Raw genomic sequence first — 15,653 nt, forward strand, 5'->3', positions numbered from 1 at the left:
AGTGCTCCGGGCTAGTAGCCTCCTCCTGGGATCAGGGACTGCGTGGAGCTAGCGGAGGGCCTGGCCAGTGGCAGGAGAGGAGGCTCTGCAGGAAGCCCGCTGCCTCTCGCACAGAGAGCTGGTTTTGACCGCGCCTCTCGGCAGCTTTGATATTCCAATCCGCCTCCTCTGCGTTGTTTGAATTGCCATGCTGGGTATTTTCATTCCACGATCCAACATGATTTTGTCTTAGAATATTTTCAGGTGAGCGGTTGCAAAGAGACTGTACCCATCGACCACACCATTAACCCCGTCGTTAAGAGCTTAGGTTAAAGGATCGGTTCTTCCCAGTGAGTCAAGCCCTGTGGCTGCCCGTTAGCATTGACTAAGACCTGGGCTGCCTTCCTAGTAGCTCCTGATTGTCCCCCGCATTCAGGATCCCACCTGGCGCTCAGGGCTCTGACCCCTGAGGCCCCTCTTGGTCGGGCGCTTCTCAGAGTTTTGGGGTTTGGATGTGGTGCTGTGCTCCGTAGCCGGTTTCTCTGTGGGTTTTTGGAGGCAGGTGAACCGCCATTGTCCACACACTGCTGGGCCAGTGACTCTCGGGGCCCCCACTGTCAAGTTCATTTTCCCCTGTTAGACAGGAAGTTAGAAATTCGCCTAGGTGAGTGGGAAGAGCCTGAGCAGGCGCCATCTGCGCATTCCAGCCGGACCCTGATGACTTCCCAGGTGGTCCCAGCCCTCCCCCCAAGGGAAGCTCCCAGGAGAATTCTCTCTCCTCAGGACCAAATGGGTTCCCTGACCTGATACCATGGGGCAATAGGGGGAGCTCCCAAACCCAGGAGGAATTCGCTAATTTACTCTGTCCTACAGGAGGGGGAGGGGAAGGAAAGCCCGGACCCCTTTTCCGTTAGAAGCCCCAGTCTAAGGGACGCCGCCCGCCTGGCCTGCACGTGTATCCCCTGCTGTCAGGCCTGCGACCTTGCTTTACCCCAGCCCGAGTGACAGGGCCCACGCTCTCTACCTGTCCCTCCGCTCTGACAGATGGCCTGTCCCCAGGGAAACCTTGCTACTTTGCTCTCTGTCTCACACCCGAATTCTTTCCCGCGTGAAGACAAGAACCCACGACTTCTCTATGGTGACATTACCATTCGATGTTACCCCTCGCTTTTAAAATCGAGATACAGTTCCCGTAGCATAAATCTCGCCCTGTTGAGGTCTTCCACCCAGCTGCGTGGGGCGGGTTCTCTGTGTTCTGGCTCATCTGGTACGTGTCCCTCGCTGCCCCAGCCTGTCTGCCTCACTCCCCCCCACCCCATCCCTTAACCACTCCCCCCCCCGCAACCGCTTAGCCGCTTCCTGTCCCTTCTGGTGTTTCTTGTCCACGGGCCCATCCGCTAGGTGGCCTGCTTTCCCTGAGCGGTGGGGCTTCGGTGCCGTCCACCAGCACGCGCTTCCTTTTAGGGTGAAAAGCTTCCCACCCTGCGACAGTGAGGACGGTGGTGTCCATCCGTCCCCAGTGGTGATGACGCACTGGTCATCTGTCCGTGGCTGGAGGGACACACGGGGCTTCCGCTCTGGGCTGAGATGAACAATGCTGCCGCGAACGTTCATGAGCCCCTTTGGGGATGGACAGACATCTTCAGTTATGGCTGCAAAGCCGTAGGCTGAGGCCATGCCAGCCTGTTCCAGGCTGTCCCCCAGCAGCGGCGCCATCCGGTTCCCCCACCGGTGCCCGTCTTTGGCACAGCCGTGAGTCCTCTCTTTTCTCCTTTGCGTGTCCTTGGTAACTAGTGCTGTCGAGTAGCTTTTCGTGTTCTTATTGGCCGGTTGTGTGTCTTCCCTGAATAAGTGCTTACTAACCTCCTTTGCCCACTTTTAAATCGGATTTGTTTTTGTTGTCGAGTTGTAAGAATTCTTTATATATTCTGGGTATGAATCCCTTAGCAACTGTTTTCTCCTAATCATTTTCTTGATGGTCTCCTTTGATACATAATAGTTTTAAGTTTTGATGAAGTCCAGTTTACCTATTTTCCCCCTGTACGTTTTAAGTCACATTTGAGAAATCATGGCCTGATCCATGGTCCCAAAGATGTAGACCTATGCTTCTTTCTGAGAGTTTTATTTGGGGTCGGCACTGTGGTGTAGTGGGTTAAAGCCACCTCCTGCAGTGCTGGCATCCCATATGGATGCTGGTTCGAGTCCTGGCTGCTCCACTTCCTATCCCGCTCTCTGCTGTGGCCTGGGAAAGCAGTAGAAGATGGCCCAGGTGCTTGGGCCCCTGCACCCGCGTGGGAGACCTGGAAGAAGCTCCTGGCTCTGGGATTCAGATCGGTACAGCTCTGGCCGATGTGGCCATCTGGGGAGTGAACCAGCGGATGAAAGATCGCTGTCTCTCTGTCTCTGCCTCTCTGTGTCTCTGCCTCTCAAATAAATAAATAAATCTTTAAAAATAGTAAAATCAGCTGACCAGAGATGTAGGGGTATACTTCTGGACTCTCGGTTCTACTCTGCTGGTCTGTCTGTCCTTTTGCCAGTGCCACACTGTCTTGATTACTGTAGCTTTGTCATAATTTTTGACATCAGGGGGCCAGTGCTATGGCGTAGCAGGTAAAGCCCCTGCCTGCAGTGCCAGCATCCCATGTGGGCTCCAGTTCGAGTCCCAGCTGCTCCACTTCCAATCCAGCTCTCTGCTGTCGCCTGGGAGAGCAGTGGAAGATGGCCCAAGTGCTTGGGCCCCTGTACCCACGTGGGAGACCCGGAGGCGGCTTCTGCCTCCTGACTTCAGATCAGCACAGCTCCAGGCATTGTGGCCATCTGGGGAGTGAATCAGTGGATGGACGACCTCTCTCTCTTTCTCTCTCTCTCTCTCTCTCTGTCTGTCTCTCTCTGCCTCTCCTTCTCTCTGTGTGTAACTCTGACCTTCAAATAAATAAATAAATCTTTAAAAAATTTGTTTTTGACGTCCGGAAGTGTGAGTCCTCCAGATTTATTTTTTTTAAACAGTGGCCTTCGGACCCTTCCTGCTTTCATGTAAATCTTAGCATTGGTCCCTCCATTTATGAAAACAACAAGACAGCACAGCCCTGTCACCCCAGCCACGTTGGCTCTGCCCATCCGTGGGCCTGCGCTGTCCTTGGGTCTTCAGTGCTTTAAGTAATGTTTAGTTTTCAGTGTACGAGTCTTATCATTATCTGGTTAAGTGTACTCCTATCTCTGTAAGCTGTTACACATGGAATCAATTTCATTTTGAGATTGTTCATGGCCAGTATGGATATACAGTTGATGTTATAAATCGATCTTTACACTGAACTCCTATTTATTCTGATAGTTCTGTGTGTGTGTATGTATGTGTGTGTATGTGTGTGTTCTATGTGTGTGTATGTGTGTATGTATGTGTGTATGTGTGTATTGTGTATGTGTGTATATATGTGCTGTGTGTGTATGTGTGTATGTATGTGTGTATGTATGTGTGTATGTGTGTATGTATGTGTGTATTGTGTATATGTGTGTATGTGTATGTATGTATTGTGTATATGTGTGTATGTGTGTGATGTGTGTGTATGTATGTGTGTGGTGTGTGTATGTGTGTGTGGTGTGTGTATGTGTGTATATGTGTGTATGTGTATATGTGTGTACGTGTGTGTATGTGTGTGTGGTGTGTGTATATGTGTGTGTATGTGTGTATGTGTGTGTATGTGTGTGTGGTGTGTGTATATGTGTGTGTATTGTGTATACGTGTGTGTATGTGTATTGTGTATATGTGTGTGTATGTGTGTGTATGTGTGTATTGTGTATATGTGTGTATATGTGCTATGTGTGTATGTGTGTGTGTGTGTGTGTAGTGTTAGGATTTTCTAGCCGGAGTCGTGTCATCTGCAAGTAGAGTCTGACGTCCCCTTTCCATGCTGGACGACATTGTTCTCATTTTCTTGTGTAACCTCCCTGGCCAGGACGACCCTGGGTCCACGTGGCAGGAGAGGGCAGCGTGGCACAGAGGGCTAAGCCACTGCTTGGCATGGAGATGGCCTATACAGAGTCCTGGCTGCCCCACTTCTAGATCCTTGCTAATGCAGCTGGGAAAAGGAGGGGAAGACGGCCCAGGTCCTTGGCCCTTCCCCCACGGGGGGCCCAGATGGAGTGCTGGGTGCCTGGCTCTGGCCTGGCTCAGCTGCGGCTGCTGCGGCCATTTGGGGAGTGAACCAGCAGGTGGAAGATCTTTTGTCCCATCTCTTCCTCTGTCTTTGACCCTCTGCCTTTCAAATAGATAACATGAATCTTTAAGGGGATGGTCATGTATTTTTCCTTTGTAATATTATGTTTTAACTTATAATATTAATATACTGTATTGTATTAATTCATATAATAGATTATATAATTATATATTAATATAAACATTATAATTAAAATATTAACTTATAATATTACATTTCTTATACCAATAACTTTATTAAAATATATATTATTGGATCCAACTTTGCACCCCCATTTGGTTGTGTTGTAAAATTTCTTTTATATGTTCCTAGATTTACTTTGTTAGCTTTTTGTTGATAATTTTTAAATCTATATTCCTAATGGATGTTGATAAGTAGTTTCTTTTACTGAATTAACTCATTAATTATTTAAGAGGGAGAGGGAGGGGGAGGGGGAAGGGGATGGAGAGGGAGGGGGAGGGGGAGGGAGAGAGGGAGAAGGAGGGGCAGGGGAGGGAGTGCGCGCCTGGCTGTCCAGTGGACTCTCTCCGTAGGCCTGGCCATCCAGTGGGCTCTCTCCATGGGCCTGGCCGTCCAGTGGGCTCTCTCCATGGGCCCGGCCGTCCAGTGGGCTCTCTCCATGGGCCCGGCCGTCCAGTGGGCTCTCTCCGTAGGCCCGGCCGTCCAGTGGGCTCTCTCCGTAGGCCCGGCCGTCCAGTGGGCTCTCTCCGTAGGCCCGGCCGTCCAGTGGGCTCTCTCCGTAGGCCCGGCCGTCCAGTGGGCTCTCTCCGTAGGCCCGGCCGTCCAGTGGGCTCTCTCCGTAGGCCTGGCTGTCCAGTGGGCTCTCTCCATGGGCCTGGCCGTCCAGTGGGCACTCTCCATAGGCCTGCAGTGGCTCCAGGCTGGGCCTGCGTCTGAGCTGGGAGCTGGGACTCCATCCGGGTCCCCCTTGGGTGCAGGAATCCCGTTCCTCAAGTCCTCAGGGCTGCCTTGGCAGGAAGCGGGAGTCGGGAGCCAGAGCTGCGTGCGGGACCCAGATACTCTGATGCGGGTCTCGCACGTCTTCACCAGCGTCTTCACTGGAGGCTCAGGCCTGCCCTGTAGTTCCTCTTTGTGTGACTTTGCCATTTAGGCAGCACTGGACCTGTAAGGTGAGTTGGACAGGGCTCGCTTTATTGGAACAGTGAGTGTGTTCATTTTTATCCAAATATTTGGTAGAATTCCCCAGAGAAGCCCTCTGAGCCTGGGCTTTGCTCTGAGGGAAAATCATTTTGTCATCATTAATCCGATCTCTTACTTATTATGGGTCTATTTAGGGTTTCTGTTTGTTTTTGAGTTGGTTCCGGTGGTTTGTGTCTTTGTAGCAATTTCGTATAACTGGTTTGCTTTGTTCACAAATTAAAAGGTAAACTTCCTGGTGCTGCCCGGTTACTGCTTTATGGGACAGATCCTGTTTCCCGGTGCGGAGCCGGTCTTCACCGCGCGGCTCCACTGCGTGGTAATTAATGCTCATTTAGGCAGGCAGCGTCGGTGCGCACACGTCCGTCAGCTTGCAGCTCTCTCTTTGCTGTTTTGCAGGTTTCGTATTTGCTGTCAGAAGGGACTGATGGAGCTCTCTCTGGGACACAGGAGGGGCCCGAGGGGCAGCTGGAGACCCGAATGCTTCCCGGTCCACGGGACGACAGCCTGGTCTGGCTGGGCGTTCCCGGAAATGCAACAGGAGGGCTGGTGTTGAGGCCCAGCGGGCGACCCTGGCACCCCCGGCAGGGCACTGATTCGAGTCCCGGCTGCTCCGCTCTGATCCAGCTCTCTGCTAATGCTCCTGGGAAAGCAGCAGAGGGTGGCCTGAGGGCTTGGGCTCCCTGCCGCCCTGGGGAGACCCGGCTGGGGTTCTGAGCTGTTTGTTTTGGCCGGGCCCAGCCTTGGCCATTGCAGCCATTTGTGAAGTGACTGGAGGCTCTGCCTGCCTCTCACATAAGTAAGTAACTAAAATTAAAACTAGTTACTATCTAAATCCAGAGTCTCATGAACGTGTTTCTCAAGTCCCAAGTTAGTTAATTTTATTCCATTTGTTAAATTTTTGATGAACTAATTCTCATTATAAAAACTGCATAGCCTCAGAATCAGCCCTTAAGGCATGCAGATCTGGCTGAAAAGCCCATGAGAGTATTTCAGGCATGGAAAGCCAAGACACTCTGGCAAAAACAAACAAACAAACAAAAAACTAAATGAAAGATCTCATTGAGTGAGATCCCAGTGGAAAGAACAGGTCATCTAAGATGGAGGTACCTTTCTCTGAAGGGAGGAGAGAACTTCCACTTTGACCATGGCCTTGTATAAATATGATCAGAGTCGGTGAACTCAGGGGGCTTCCATAGCCTTGGCAGCTCATGACAAGAGCCTAGGGTGATTGCTGATGCCATAAACAAGAGTGTCAAATTGTTAAGTCAACAACAGGAGTCACTGTGCACTTACTCCTCATGTAGGATCTCTGTCCTTAATGTGCTTACATTGTGATTTAATGCTATAACGAGTACTCAAACAGTATTTTTCACTTTGTGTTTCTATGTGGGTGCAAACTGTTGAAATCTTTACTTAATGTATGCTAAACTGATCTTCTGTATATAAAGAGAAATGAAAATGAATCTTGATGTGAATGGAAGGGGGAGGGAGAGGGAAGGGGGAGGGTTGCGGGTAGGAGGGACGTTATGGGGGGAAGCCATTGTAATCCATAAGCTGTACTTTGGAAATTTATACTCATTAAATAAAAGTAAAAACAAACTGCACAGCGATGGGATGCACGATGGGAAACAGTGGCTGCTGCTTCCTGCCAGACTCCACAGGCCGCCTCGGCGGCTCAGTTTGCTGCTAAGTCCTTTGTGGCCGCTTCCCACGCACAGCAAGCATGCGGACACGTGCCAGTGGCCGTGGTATTCTCATGATCACCCAACCTGTGGGTGTCCACGTCCCTTATAAAGTGGTCCTGGAGTTACTTATATAAAACCTGCATACACCCTTACATGGTAATGACACAGAGCCACACACCCTACATGGGCTTCACACGGACCACACACACCCTACATGGGCTTCACACAGAAGCACACGCACCCCACACGGTAATTACACAGAACCACACACACCCCACACAGTAATTACACAGAACCACACAACCCTACACGGTAATCACACAGAACCACACATATCCTCACATGGTAATTACACAGAACCACAGATATCCTTACACAGGCTTCACACGAACCACACCCATCCTCACATGGTAATTACATGGAATGCCATATCCCAGCATGGGATTTACATGGAACCCCATATCCCTACACGGTAATTACACTGAATCACACACATCCTCCTGTATATTTTTAAAGATTTACTTTATTGATTAGAAGTCAGAGTTAGAGAGAAAAAGGGAGAGACAGAGGTCTTCCATCCTCTGGTTCACTCCCCAAAAGGCTGTAATGGCTGCAACTGGGCCAATCCAAACCCAGGAGCCAGGAGCTTCTTCCAGGTCTCCACTTGGTGCAGAGGCCCAAGGCCTGGGCCATTCTTCATGCCCCTCTAGGCACATTAGCAGGGAGCTGGATCGGAAGTGGAGCAGCCGGGACTTGAACCAGCGCCCCTATGGGATGCCGGTGCTGTAGGCCGTGGCTTTACCTGCTGTACCACAGCAGAGGCCCCCTCCTGCGTATTCTGGGTCCTTTGCAGGTCACTAGTAATACCCTAATGCGGTTTAAATGCCACACACACTGTTGTAGTGTATCGGTTGGGGAACAATGGCGAGAGAGTCGGTACGTGTTCAGTACCGGTGACTGTCTGGTCCAGGGTTGGTTGAATTCATGAACGCAGAAGCCGCAGGCGGAGGGCTGAGCGTTTGAGGCCATTCTGAGGGCTGCCTGACTTCCCCTAGCGTGGCCGTCCTTCCATGTAAGGGCACACGCTCTGTCTCATGCTTTCCTGGCAGCGGCTCCGCCCCTCTGCGGGCGTGCTGCACTGACTCCACTTTCTCCTCTGGAATGCTGGGCTGCTTCCAGTTTTCTCTGTTCCAACCAAGGCTGCAATTCTTGCCGCAGAGATTCCTAGAAGAGGCAGTACTTGGGGCCCAGAGGAATGTGCATTGAGAAGTCTAAAGGGTTCAGATCCTTTGCACCCCAATATTGCCATAGTGGATTTTATCACTCCTGTACTTTTGCTAAGATGGTACATGGAAATGGGTCTCGTTATTTTCTAATCTTTATTTCTGGTTGTGGGGAGGAGAGAGGGAGAACAAGAGCTGGTTCACTCCCCAGATTCCCCAGGGCCGGGGATGTGGGAGAAACAGCAGCTGGGAACACAACCCAGGTCTCCTCTTTGGCTGCCAGGAGCCCAGCGGCCCGAGTCGGGAACGGCAGCCGGGTGGGACGAGGCCCCGTGCGGTGGGACGTGGGTGTCCCAGCTGCCGTCGTCACTGTCGGGTCCAGCGTCTGCCCGACTCCTGTCCTTTGAGAAGAAACGGTCCCTAGTTGTGGCAAACGTGAGCCAGAAGCAGCTCCCATCGTCCGCGTGGCCGTGGCGGGGGGGCGGCGATGCAAACGGGTGTGGCCCTGCTCATGGGGAGTAGAGGGTCTCCTTGACCCAAGCATCCCACTTCTAAATATTTATTTTAAGAAGAGAACGAGGAAGTGCACATCAGAGCACTGTTTATAAACAGCGACAAGCAATGCAGGAAAAACCCCAGCTCCAGGAGGTCATAAAAACCGCACAGATTATTTGTTTAGTTGAAAAAGTAACTCACGAAGCAGGAAAAATAACTCGCGAAGAGGAGGAGACCTCTTTTGGTTTGTTTGAGGTCCGTCTATCCTGGCGTGAGTGAAGGCTCGGAGGAGGGTGTGCCAAAATGTACTCTCGAAACAGAGTGGTAGGCCCTGAGGCTTTGGTGTGTTTATTTTGTTTAGTTGTGTTTTCTTTTTAGAAATGTACTCATTTTCTTTGAAGTGGGCGAGGGAGAGAGAGAGAATGAGTCTTCCATCCACTGGTTCACTCCCCAGGAGCCTGGAGCGCCATCAGGGTCTCCCACGCTGGGGGCGGGGGTCCAGGCACTTGAGCCCTCACCTGCTGCCCCCCGGCACGTTAGCAGGAGGCTGGACAGGAAGCGTGGGGCTGACCGGCACCAGCACTCCCGGGGACGCAGGCATCCCGAGCGGTGACGTAGCAGCTGTGCCACCACGCCGGCCCGTTTGCGTCTTCTGCAGTGCAGAGGCTGCTCCTATAGTAGGAAGAGTTGTCTTCAAGGAGCACTGGGCCTGATGACAGGAAGCAGGGGAGCACGGGCGTGAACGGGAACCAGCTGATGCTGAGACTCTGGGATTTCTTTGCCGCAGTTAAGGGGTTCACGCCTTGGGTGCACCTGCTGTGTGCTGCGTGCAGTTCAAGCGTTAGAAGCTCTCTGGGGGCCACTGCCTGCAACACCGGCATCCCATATGGGCAAAGATTCGAGTCCCGGCTGCTCCACTTCCGATCCAGCTCCCTGCTAATGGCCTGGGAAAGCAGTGGAGGACGGCCCACGTGCTTGGATCCTTCACCCACGTGGGAGACCTGGATGAAGCTCTTGGCTTCAGTCTGGCCCAGCCCCACCAACGTGGCCATTTGCAGAGTGAAGCAGTGGATGGGAGATCTCTCTCTGTCTCTCCCTCTCCCTCTCCCCTTTGCCTTTCAGATAATTCATCTTAAAAAGATAAAGAGGAGGGTGGCAGGGATTCTCCATCCACTCTTTCACTCCCCAGATGGCCACAGAGGCTGGAGCTGGGCTGGTCTGAAGCCGGGAGCTTCTTCGGGGTCTCCCATGTGTGCAGGGGCCCAGGCACTTGGGTCTTCGTCTGCGGCCTTCACTGGTGCACCAGCGGGGAGGTGGGTCGGAAGCGGGGCCGTCGGGACTCAGATCAGCACTGTGATATGGGGTGCCGGCATTGGGAGTGTAGACAGAACCCAGTGCTCCACAGCATCGGCCCCTCCCCCTCCTGTTGGTGTCAGTCTGGAGCATGGTTTAAAAAAATTAAAAAGTGGGGGTGTGTGGAAAGAAGGGCAGTGGGAGGGCAGTCCTGCCAGCACCCTTGGCATAAGGCGAGGGGCTGTGGACGGCAAAGCCTTGCCCTGGTGAGGGGCTGTGGACGGCAAAGCCTTGCCCTGGTGAGGGGCTGTGGACGGCAAAGCCTTGCCCTGGGCGGCTGCCCCGTGGCTCCGTGCCCTGGGGACACTGCAGACTCCTCCCTCAGCTGAGCAGCTCCTGTCTCCTCGTTTGCTCGCAGCTCCTCCTGGGAGGGGGCTGAGCCACTCGGCCCTCCTGGGGTGCAGGTGCAGGTGACTCGCTCACCCCACTCCCCTCTCGGGAAGCTCTGCTGAGAGGTGCGGTGTGACAGACGGGCACAGCTCCCCAGTTTCTTCTGCCAGGTAAGACCCAGAGCTGTCCTTGCACCTGCAGGACCAGAGGGCTTGCTAGGGGGCCAGAGGTGTGGCTGCGAGGACCGGCTGTGGGAGCTGCTGTGTTGGGCACCTGCAGAGCTGAGGTGGCCGTGGGGCAGCTTGGGCAGGAAGGGGCCGGGGCCCGCAGAGGGCCCCGTCTGGACTCAGGGCTGTAGGACGTGCCACACTCGGCTTCTCCCTGCCCTCGCCATCCTCGAATCCCAGTTCTGGATTGTTCTCCACTGCCCCGTACCCGGAGCAGCAGGACAGTGGCCTGGGGGCTCTGGGGACCCTGGGGTCAGAGAGACCCAGCTTCAAATCCTGGTTCTGGCCCCCAAGCTCGGGAGACCCCTGTGCATGTACCCCTCTGTGCCTCGGTCTCCCGTCACGATGGACAGAACCTCCAGGCTGAAGGCCAGGAGAGCAGAGGGAAGGGGAGCCTCATCCCCTGAACCCCTGCACGGCGGCTGGACACCCTCCTGTTCCGTGGCCGGCCTCGGGGTCAGGCCTGGGCTGTGCTCTCCGCCCTGTGCCTCCCCTGCCCCCCGCAGCCGGTCCTGCCGCCTCTCGCGTTCCCTAACCGCTCTGCCTCTCCCCTGCTCTCCTGAGGGCTGACCCACGTAAATTAAGAAAAATGTCTGCTTCTGTCTTTGTCTTTCCTCAGCTCTGATTTCTGGATGGAGGGAAAAAAAAAAAAAAAAAACACACCAGGAAAAAGAAATAAGAAATAGCAGTGTGTCGGGAACAGAGGCCTCGGGGAGCGGCGCGCTGTCCATTTTCCCAAGCAAACGAGGCAAGATGAAGTGTGCCCTGGAATGCCCCCGCTCCAGAGTCTCTCGGGAGTCTCCCCCGAGGCCACCCCCGCCCGCGCCTCCCTGCTCCGGCCTCGCTCGGCCGGCAGGAATGCGCGGCTGCCACGCTGATCTAAAGCAGCCGCCTGTCCTCGTGCGGTCTCTTGGCACTGCTGCTTAGGTTCCCTCTCCCTCCACTGCCCAGGGCCAGCTGGGGGGAGGGGGTGGCCGCCTCCTGAGTGGCACCTGGTGGCTGGGCGGGGGAGGGCTGTGGCGAGGGGCTGACTTGTGTCCCTGCAGGCCCCTCCCCAGTCCCTTGGAAGGGGGTGTGGAGCCAGCGCAGTGGAGGGGCAGCGAGGGCTGCAGGGGGTAATGGGGTGGACCCTAAGGCGATGTGACTGCAGGGGACACAGGCAGCGGGTGGCGGCATCCACAGGCCCCCACTGTCTTACCAGCTTCCCCGAGGGGAGGGATCCCCAGAGGACCCTGTTGTCCACCTCTAGTGACACCTGGGGATAAGGTCCCAGGCGGCAAGTCGCTGGAACAAGCATTTTGAGCCTTTGGGCTCCTGTCCAGGAAGGTGGGCTGGGCCCGGCTCCCTCCCTTCCTGCCCAGAGAGGGCCGGGTCCCCTTCCCACACTGCTCAGGCGGCTCTGGGCAAGGCCGGTCGGTCCCCCACCAGCTGGGGGCACCAGGCAGCAGAGCTGGGGCACACGAGGGGTACCCGCCGGCTTTCCTGGCCCCCCTCTGTCCCCTGGCGCAGGTCTCTCAGGAAATTCTATTCGCAAGAGGGATCCTTACGTAACCCGCGCAATGCCGTGAACCGGTTCCCTCTGGTGTTAAACGGCAAGAGTGCCGGAGCCTCCCCTGGGGCTGCTCTGACAGCTTCATGCACAGACTCCCAGCCCACGCAAGCGCCAGTGCTGGTCCTGTGGTCCTGTTCATTTTGTTTCCTAGCGGTTCAGGCCGCTGGCCGATGGGGTCCCTTGCTCTGCACTCCCGGGCACTCCCATCCTGGAGCTGGGCCCAGCGTGGCAATGGCGGTCTGTGGCTTGGATAAGGACACTGGACTCCCCAGAGAGCAGGGTGACACTTCTGAGGACGTGTCCCCACCAGCAGGGAGCTGCAGCTCCTTTTCTGACCACAGGCCAGGGGCGGCCAGGCCCAGTGTCCTGGGGACCCCACCACGGCCACAGTTCAGTAGGAGAAGCCCAGAGAAGCCGGGTCAGGGAATGCCCTGTCCTCTCTGGGCCCACGACAGCTCTGGATTGGGGCGGGGCTGTGCAGGACCACCCTCTCCTGGCAGCCACCAGAGGGGGTGACACACAGGGACGGTGCACTGGGGGCAGCCTCAGGGGCTGGGGTCCAGGCTGGCTGCAGGTGGCTGTGCTATGCTTGGCTGAACAGCTAAGACAGTAAGGGCACTGGGCCGTGTTCTCACGCAGCCAGCCTGCGAGCAGAGGGAGTGGTCACCCCGTCATGGATGGGGCATGGACACCCGCCAGTCAGAGAAGGGACGCGTCCTGGGACAGGCTGGGGGGCTTCCGGGGCCGGGATCCAGACTTGGGGTCACCCTGGCCAGACTAGTGGGGGGTCCCTTCAGGCACCCAGAAGCTTCCGGAAGTCCAGCTCCAAGACGGGGGTTTGAGAAGAGGGTGATGGGGGAGGGACGAACCCTTGGGGACCCCCAGGGAAGAGGCTGGTGGGGTGACCTCGGTGGGGAGGGCAGCAGCCTGGCCCTCTCTGCCGCAAGTCTCAGGGCCCTGTGCCCTGGCTGCAGGTGGTGTCGTGGGATTGGGGGTGCCTGTCCCTGGGGGGCACTGGGGGCCTCAGATGTCGCCCCCATCAGAGGTCTCCCACCAGGCTGGCCCAGGAATAACAACGCTGCCCACACTCAGGAACACCTTTTTAATCACCACTGCTCGCCCCCAGCACGGCTGCGTGTCCGTCCGTCCCACGGAGCTGTCTGCAGGCAGAACAGGGGGTGGTCTACCAGCAGGCTGCGGCGTGGAGCCGGACACTGCCCCCTCCCCCGCCGCGGGGCGCGGAGCCACCACTGCCCCCAAGCCCTGTTAGTTCTCAGCAGGAGGCAGGGGCGCGGGGTGGGGGTCAGCTCTGCCCCGGGAAGCGGCTGCGGCCGCCTACACGATGCCCTCCGTGCGCTTGCTCCGCCAGACCACCAGCGCCGTCACCAGCAGGGTCACCACGATGGGCACCACGATGAAGGGGCAGAGGACACTGCTGGGCGGGTCGTGCACGGCCCTGCCCGAGACCGGGCAGCTCCGGAAGTAGTGCTGGTGGACGGCCACGAAGAACTTGTCCACCTCCGCGTTGGGCCAGAAGCAGCCGAGCTGGGCCGCCACCTGCTGCGTGCAGTGCGTGAGCGCCCCGTAGCTCCTGCGGAGGGAGAGGCGGGGTTAGCGGGGCTCTGTGCGCCGCCCCCTCGTGTCCTGGGCCTGCCGCTGGCCACGCGGGGCCCCGGTGGGACGGCAGGGCCCCTGGCAGTGGGAGAACACGGCAGGCTGGGCCGCTGGCTGTGCCCGCTCCTCAGCCAGCACCGCGCCCAGGATGTGCGTGACCCCGGCCGGCCGGGGGAGTGGGCGGCCCCAGGCGGAGTCACCGACTGCAGGACTTGTCCGCGGGGTGCTGGAGTCTTCGACCCGGCGAGCGAGGGGAGGGCTCGATCCCGGAGGCGGGGGCGTGGGGGTGTACTTGTGATGTCTTGTGTGGCTGTGACCTTGTGCGTGTGTCTGTATGCTGTGACAGTGTGAGGGCCTGTGTGTATGTATGTGTGTGACCTTGTGTGTGAGGTCCTGTGTGACTGACCTTGTACATGTGTGTCTGTGTGTGACTGTGTGACCTTGTGTGACTGTGACCTTGTACATATGTGTGTCTCTGTATGTCCTTGTACACGCGTGACCTTGTACATACATGTGTCTATCACCTTGTACATGTGTGTGTCTCTGTGTGACTGTGACCTTGTATGTGTGTGTACATGTGTGTGTGTCTGTATACGTGTGACAGTGTGAGGGTCTGTGTGTATGAACGTGTGTGACATTGTGTGTGAGGTCCTGTGTGACTGACCTTGTACACGTGTCTCTTTGTGTGACTGTATGACCTTGTACATGTGTGTGTCTCTGTATGACCTAATATGTGTGTGTCTGTGTGACCTTGCACGTCTGTGTGTCTGTGTGACCTTGTACATGTGTCTGTGACCTTGTACACGTGTGTCTGTGACCTTGTACGTGTGTATGACCTTGTACTTGTATGTCTGTGTGACTGTGACCTTGTACATGTGTGTGTGACTGTGACCTTGTACATGGGTGCGACTGTGTGACTTAGTACGTGTGTGTGACTGTGTGACCTAGTACGTGTGTGTGTGTCTGTGAGAGGGCCCCGGGTCAGTGGTGATACTGAGCTGGGGGCTGGCACAGCGTGGGAGGCCGGGGTGGCAGTCCTGCTGCTGTGAAGTCTGACCGTGGGAGTCGCCACGCATCAGCTCACGCCCACCCTGTCCTTCCTGCCCCCCCCCGGACCCCCAGCTCTCCGGGGAAGGAGCCCATGCAGCCTCCTGGTCTCTGAATGGCCATTCCCAGGGGACCTCCCAAGACAGGGTGCAGGAATCCAGGGCCTTCTGACAGCACAGGAACCCGGGGCTGGGGGTGCACAGGCCCCTCCTGCCTGCAGACCCCTCCCCCACCCCGACCTCAGGGAGTGAGGCCTCACGGGGGTCGTGGTGGCCATTCCTCTTGGTCACCATCTCTGTGGCCGCCACCGCCCTCCCCTACTGGGTGCTCATGTGCACCAGGCTCTGTGCAGGACCCCATTCACTCCGTGACCCACAGGGGAAGTGGGGGTGCAGGACAGCTGGGGAGCCGCTGGGCGGTAGGAGCTGGGGCGTGAGCTCCTGCAGGCCGGATGTGGGGCCCTCGCCACCCACCGGGCAGCTGGGGGCCGGATCCAGCTGCGGCTCAGATACCTCCTGCCACGGGTCCCGGTCCTACAGCTACGGGGCCAGCAGGCCTGTGGGTCACGAGGCCCTCGGTGGTGCTCCAGCCCCGTGGCGGCAGCAGCACGAGGTCCTCTGGGGGGAGAGGGCCCAGAGCGACGTGGTGCCCGGCCTGCCACCGCCGTGTGTGGCACCCTGCACCCTCAGTGTGGACCGCAGCTCTCACCCCCCGGGGGTAGTGGCACAGCAGCGCCCACAAGGCCAGCGTCGTCTCGGGCTCGATTCTGGAGG

General features: G+C 56.5%; 1 protein-coding gene and 1 long non-coding RNA gene across 4 annotated transcripts in view; one reads left to right on the forward strand and one right to left on the reverse strand.

The window, feature by feature from the left end:
- Positions 1–1,353: 1,353 nt before the first annotated feature.
- Positions 1,354–15,653, forward strand: part of LOC138848900 (uncharacterized) — a 31,757-nt gene continuing 17,457 nt past the window's right edge. Inside the window, exons 1-3 of one of the 2 annotated variants that reach the window (XR_011387038.2) lie at positions 1,354–1,731; positions 5,751–10,610; positions 11,287–11,415. This is a non-coding gene — a long non-coding RNA (uncharacterized LOC138848900). The remainder of the gene's footprint in view (positions 1,732–5,750; positions 10,611–11,286; positions 11,416–15,653) is intronic. The other variant, XR_016231324.1, reaches the window with a different exon arrangement.
- The window catches only part of RAMP1 (receptor activity modifying protein 1), a 39,829-nt gene continuing 37,480 nt past the window's right edge, over positions 13,305–15,653 (reverse strand). For both annotated transcript variants that reach the window (XM_089328834.1, XM_051838257.3), the window contains exon 3: positions 13,305–13,810. In XM_089328834.1, coding sequence (XP_089184960.1) covers positions 13,555–13,810 — 256 coding nt within the window. In that variant the 3' untranslated portion in view covers positions 13,305–13,554. The remainder of the gene's footprint in view (positions 13,811–15,653) is intronic.

Source organism: Oryctolagus cuniculus, chromosome 3, assembly GCF_051225735.1.
Source record: "Oryctolagus cuniculus isolate XC-2025 breed Fujian yellow rabbit chromosome 3, ASM5122573v1, whole genome shotgun sequence".
NCBI classification, from domain to species: domain Eukaryota; kingdom Metazoa; phylum Chordata; class Mammalia; order Lagomorpha; family Leporidae; genus Oryctolagus; species Oryctolagus cuniculus.